The sequence below is a fragment of the Apaloderma vittatum genome, unplaced genomic scaffold (genome assembly GCF_000703405.1).
Source record: "Apaloderma vittatum isolate BGI_N311 unplaced genomic scaffold, ASM70340v1 scaffold37616, whole genome shotgun sequence".
NCBI classification, from domain to species: domain Eukaryota; kingdom Metazoa; phylum Chordata; class Aves; order Trogoniformes; family Trogonidae; genus Apaloderma; species Apaloderma vittatum.
The window spans coordinates 1-5,918 of record NW_009721857.1 but is presented as its reverse complement, the minus strand read 5'-3'; the positions used below and the strand labels follow the sequence as shown (position 1 = coordinate 5,918).

The following is a 5,918-nucleotide window of genomic DNA, read 5'->3' as shown; positions in this document are numbered from 1 at the left end:
TCCCTGAAGACCCCGCTCAGCCGCCTGACAGGCGGGCACAAGGGTTGTACGAGGAACGCAGCAAGAGGAGCTGCCGCCCTTCCCGCTGACACCTCCGCTCACAAGGCCTCCCCCAAAAGATTTCCCGTGTTCTCCAGAAGTCAGCTGTGCCTGCAATTCAAAACACTACCCCCTTGTTCCAATTGGTGTTTCCCCTCCACGTGTCAGCCCAACAGCTGTAACCACGGCCCGGGTTTGCCCGTTCCAAAGCGCTGTCGTCCCTCAGTGGGTCTCTTGAGAGGTGGCACTGCCAGACTCGAGAGCTACGAATAACACAGGCTCTGAACTAACAAAAGGATACTTGAAGAGACGAGGTGCTCCACGCCACCGCGATCTTTAAAAGGCGCGTGCATCTATTCCATGGCTCCCCTCTGCGCTACAAACCTCACTGCTCTATCAGGCAGCCTGTGCCCACTAAAGCAGCTCTATTTGTCAACACGCTGCGCTGCCTGCAAGGGGCTCAGCAGAGCTCGCCCTGGCACTGCTTTCTTTTGTCAGTTTAAGAACCAATCTTTGAAGATTTTCACACAGGCAGGCACGCGTGAACATCCCCAGACTCAGGCTCCGGCAGAAGCCACAGCAGGCACGGAAAGCAATAGCAGAAATAGGTCAGGAGAAGAATTTCAGTTAACAGTCAAGCTTTGGCACAACAGATTCCACCCCTCCGTCGTGTCACACCCAGCTATTACGCCTGTTCACTACGTCAGGTCTCCTCGCGGTCATCGTAAGCCAAGGATGGTTGACCTGACGGAAGGTGGCAGCGCTTGCCTCCAAGAGCAAGCTCTGTTACCAGCCTGTGTCACGGCCTGGTGACAGAGGCTTCGATCCCCCGATTCCCGAGCAGAAAGCTTCCACGGCGCTCACCCGCCGCCGGCAGGAAAGCCCTCGCAAGCCAGCAAGCGCTGGGCTGTTCCACAGAGCTGTGAAGCTCTTTATTTTTAAGGAGTAAAGGAAGTAAAGATAATTCCAGTGCGGCCTTACTGCTCAGAAAGCTTCACAAGACATGCAATAAAACACAGCTGATGAGAAACCTTTAACTTTTACCCCGATCGATATCACGTTTAGATTGGAAAACAATTTTTAATTAAGAAGTTAATTTTCTCCCTTATCACGAAGGCAGATGGTTTTCTGTGAGCAGCCACCACGCTGAAAACTGAGCAGATCAGTTTCCCCGCCACAGCCGATTTCACCGCTATTCTCCACTAGGTTTGGTGGCCAACGATTCAGAAGATGCCTACTTGCGCTCTGGATTTCATAAATCTCTAGCCAATCACGGGCTTAAATTACTCAACTCCTGAAAAAAGATTCCAGCTGTTACGCCAAGCCTGGCAGCCTGAAAACTCGAGAAGATGTGATGATATGGCAAGAGCTCTTCTTGCCAGGAAGACAACTCCTGATATTTCATGATACAGTAATATAGAGTAATATACATATATACACACTCAGCAATATACATATATACATGCACACACACACACAGAGTAATACACAGCGTAACATATACAATAAAGTAGAGATTTCAAATTTGGGCTAAGCACATCAACAACAATTTTGGTTGCTTGGCTTTTTTGAAAAAAAAAAATTACACAGTGAATTTGAACGTAGCCTAAAACCAAACAGAAGAATAGCTCCCAGCTGACCTCTTGTACGCCCACTCCCGGAAGGTTTCAGAGAAAGGCCCAGAATTAGGGGTTTGGTTGGTGAAGCTAAGCTAGCGATAGCAAGCACAGCTGACAGAGAAGCTAAGAGAAATGATTTTAAATCGCCATCGTGTTCTTACTGCTCTCAGAGGGGAGGGGAGACGTCTCCATACCTCTTTATCACTGTATGAGATGTTTCGGATCTCGTTCCACGGGAAGGAGATTTTAGGGGTCAACCTGTTGTCCGGGTCATAAATGTGAAGACCCAAGGCGTCAACTCCAAGGAGCAGTTCGGTGCCCTTTTTATTCTACAGGAGGGAAGAGAAGAGCAAGGAAGTCCTTCTACCCCACTTGGAAAGCCCGACACAAACCACAATTAGCTGCACCAAGCAGCCCTGAGCCGTGACCCACCAGCATTGCGTGGTGGCAGAGCTCCTGCCTCCCTGCTCTGCTGGCTTGCCAACAGCTCCGCTCAGCCCACGGAGACCAACACGAGAGCTGAGCCGGCAAGAAAACACGACCCAGGGACCTGCACTCACCCTAATCGCAAAATAGTTCACTCCGTACATCTCCAAGTCCTGAGCTATCTTCAAATATTCCATTTCAGCTTCGTCTCTGTCGGACAAAAAAAAAAAAAGGCCAGCGTTAGGATGTTTGGTAGGATTAGAGAGAGGGGGATGGTTCTTTCTGAGCCTAAGCACACACAAGGCTTTAAAGCTTGGACTCTCTCTTATCACAGAGGTCAAGCCTGTCTTTGCTGGCAGGATCAATAAAGCCCAACAGCAAATCCTACTCTGCAGCTTGTTGGCATCTTAACGCTGCCTGGCGAGATGCAACACTTCAAGGCTGGCTGCGTGCAGCTCCCAACAACTTCAGCCCAAATAGGGCTTTGCCCGGCTGGGAGGCCACTGTTTCAGATCCGTCTGACTTGAGGCTTATCCCACACAAGGAGCACTTGATCACCCGAGGCAGCAACAGCACCTCATCAGGCTGAATCCCCTTTCCCGGCCCAGGCAGGGCTGGGGGCAGCAGGGCAAGCAGAGAAAGCCCTTTGCCCTTTGTCAGTCCGCTGCAGCGGCGTGCCGGGATGAACCCTGCTGTCAGCTCATCCAGCTCCCCAAACCCCGGCGACCCCTGGGGTGAGGGGACTGGCCCTGCGGCACACACTCACCTCGCTCTGCCTCGGTGCTCTGCGTACCAGGCTGTTATCCTTTCCTCCCACATCTCTGGGGTCATCTGGTACAGGTTGATTACCTGAGATAGCGGGGGGAAACAGAGAGCAGGTCATGCCGCTGCTCTCCTCAGCCTCCTCAGGCCGCGTAAGCACCCGAGCCCCAGGTAACCCCTCCCGACAGGCTCAGCCCCTTGCTCAACCCTCCCAAGCTGTCACAGAACCACAGAGTGTTCAGGGTTAGAAGAGGCCTCTGGAGATCATCGGGTCCAATCCCCCTGCCAGAGCAGCACCCAGGCCATCATGAAGAGGTGCAGGCAGGATCCATGCAAAGAGAGAAAATTCTCCTCCCTGAATACATCTTTCTGGATTCCTCGCCTCAGTAAGGACCTGACAGCCCCACCGAGAGTCTCTCCACAAAGGGCTCTGCTAAACAAAACGCCACCAGGCTCGGAAACGCACTCCTCTGCTCAGCCCAGCTCCTCACCCGCTTTGGAAGCAACTCCTCTTGCGCCAAGAAGCCTCGCTTGTGGACGTTGGGATCGTAGTCGCCGTACTGGAAAGAAGCACAGACATCACGTCCGGCCCACGTTAACACCATGAGCAAGGAAAACTCTTCACGCTTCCACCCCCAGCCCCTGGGCAGACAGCAAATGCAGGCTGCTTACCGCCTTCCTGCACAACCCGGGAGAGCAGAGAACATGCGCTGCTCGGGGAATTTAACAACCGTATTTTCTTCGTCGTTTGATTGCTAATGGAAGCCAACATCCTCCCTCCACTCGTGCAGCAGAGGGGCAAGGAGAACAAAACTTCCCACCCTCAGCTGACATCCACCAGCTGGACTAGAGGATCCCTTCACACCAAATGATTCTACTTTAACTCCTATGCCCAGAAAGTGCTTCCTCCAGGGCGGCGAAAGGCTCACTCTAGAGCTGAGAGGTCCTTGCCCTCCCATCAGTAGCGGGACAAGGAGTGAAGACACAGACAAAAACCTGCCCCCAAAGGCTGACTGACACCAGTAATCTGAGGTGAGATGGGCAGGTCTGTCGCTGCTCACCGCCCTGATAAACAAATATTAAAAAAACCCACAGGAGCCTGATGGATTCCTCTCGGGCAGGTGTCAGCTTTTCTGTCAGAGGGTCTGTTGCTCAGCTGGGTCGTGGAATCCAAATCAGATCTGTTAAGTGCTTCCCTAATCAGGAGTATTTGTTTAGATTTACATCGTTTTGAGCTGCATATAAAGTGACTGAGAAATGACGCTGCTTCGTAACAGATTGAAAAGCCGAGCGTCCCCGCAGCGCGCATGAAAATGAAATTACGTTCCGTATAGCCTAAGAGGGTGGGAAACCGCCAGAGAGCGGCATCTTGAGCAACCTAGCGAGTCGGGAGAGGCCGCTGGATGCCAGGCACGTACGCGAAACACTGCCATTTCCATTCACCTGGCGAACAGGACTTCTGCAGCGACCTCAGGAATTACACAAGGCATTTGCTCGAGAGGGCGGGCAGCCCTGCCCGCCCACCTTTCCCGAACAACCTCAAGCTCGAGGAGTACGAAACGGTGACAATTTTTAAAGCTGTGACCAAGAGGCACACGGTGGTCACATAATAAGTGAGGAAGCTGGCTGCGCCGGCCTCCTTTTAATGTCAGGACCATCACGCTGGGCGCTAAAACCAGAGCTCAGCACCAAGAGTCAACACACAGAGTCACCCTCTCCGCTGCCCAGCGAGCGACGGTCTCGTAGACAAGTGGGGATTAAAGACATGAATATTGATTCGGAGCCAATGCTGCTGTGAAGGAAGTGCAAAACAATCAGCACTGACTCAGACTTCAGTTAACACAAGAAAAGCGCCCCGGGTTTCATTCAGGAGGGTGCTGAGCAGCAGCAACTGTCTGTCTTCTGAGGTCTACAGATGCTTGGAGCTCCTCGGAAAGCAGCGCGCTGCAGGTACACGTCCCTCAAACCCACATCAAAAGGGCAACGGTAATAAAACCGAGGCACTGGCAAAGGGAACAACTCCAATAACCTTGGAGAGACAGAAACGAAATCATTTTTCAGTGACGAAAATAAAATAGCAAATAGGATTAACGCGATTATTTTCCGTCGTGATCTACCGTGGAGATCCAAGACTAAGTCTGGATTATGTGATTTTCATGTGGTGAAAAATATTGCCGTGTCCCAAAGGAGTATTTGTACTGAGAGGGAGTCTGGATGAGGACATTAATTATTCACAAGTCAAAAATCAACAAATGGCTTAAGTTATTGCCGTATATGTTGGCTCAAATGATTCGGCAAACACACTTTTAAAGACCTTTCCAATTAAATCATTACTTCAAAACTGACACGGAGTTCCAGCTCCCGGCGTTTTGATACATATGATTAACATCTATCCCCTCATATCGTCCTGGATAAACACAAGCACGTTCAGCTTCAAACTATTAACACCAAGGACTGTTAGTGTGGGGAAGGAAAAAATAAAAAAGAAGAAACAAAAATAAAAGAGCCCTTGGCTAGTGGTACAAGATTTGCAGGGCTGGGAGGGCTGCAGCATGGCAGCGACGTGCATTTAAGGGGCAAGAAACCTAAGAACCTTCTGGATGTGACCATTTTTTCTTCCAGGATGCATTTTTCAGCAGATTCCACGTCTCTCCTGTGGACTAATTTAAAACCTGAACCGTCTCCAACATCCGAAAGCAGCGTGGGTGGTTTGAACGTGGGGCTAGAGGGGAAAACACCAAGTAGCTCCCCAAATGAACACAACGATAGCAAAATAAATAAGCTTTTCTTTTTATGACCCACACGTTTACTTCATTACTGCAGGTATATATTGACCTGGTTGTCAATCGAATGGCCACAAATATGTCGCTATGTCAGGCTATTATGCCCCTAATCATGCAAATCAGCGCATTATTAGTGAAATTAGTCTGCTCAGTGGCTGCTTTCTTGTCCAGAAAGGACATCGTTACCCTATTTAATTATATTAATATCTTTCTTCCTAGCTCTGTACTGAAGACATGCTTTCAGGTTTATCTTTTGCTGAAAGGAGAAGGGGGGAAAGGAGAAGGGGGG

The 5,918-nt window shown here is 50.4% G+C and overlaps 1 protein-coding gene across 1 annotated transcript in view; it reads right to left on the bottom strand.

Annotated features, from left to right (window-relative positions):
* Nucleotides 1–3,406, bottom strand: part of LOC104275563 (merlin) — a gene marked incomplete at both ends in the record, with an annotated part of 5,540 nt that extends 2,134 nt beyond the window's left edge. Inside the window, 4 exons of the mRNA XM_009871552.1 lie at nucleotides 1,853–1,987; nucleotides 2,219–2,294; nucleotides 2,851–2,933; nucleotides 3,338–3,406. Of these exons, the coding sequence (XP_009869854.1) occupies nucleotides 1,853–1,987; nucleotides 2,219–2,294; nucleotides 2,851–2,933; nucleotides 3,338–3,406 (363 nt within the window). The remainder of the gene's footprint in view (nucleotides 1–1,852; nucleotides 1,988–2,218; nucleotides 2,295–2,850; nucleotides 2,934–3,337) is intronic.
* Between the last annotated feature and the right edge of the window lie 2,512 nt (nucleotides 3,407–5,918).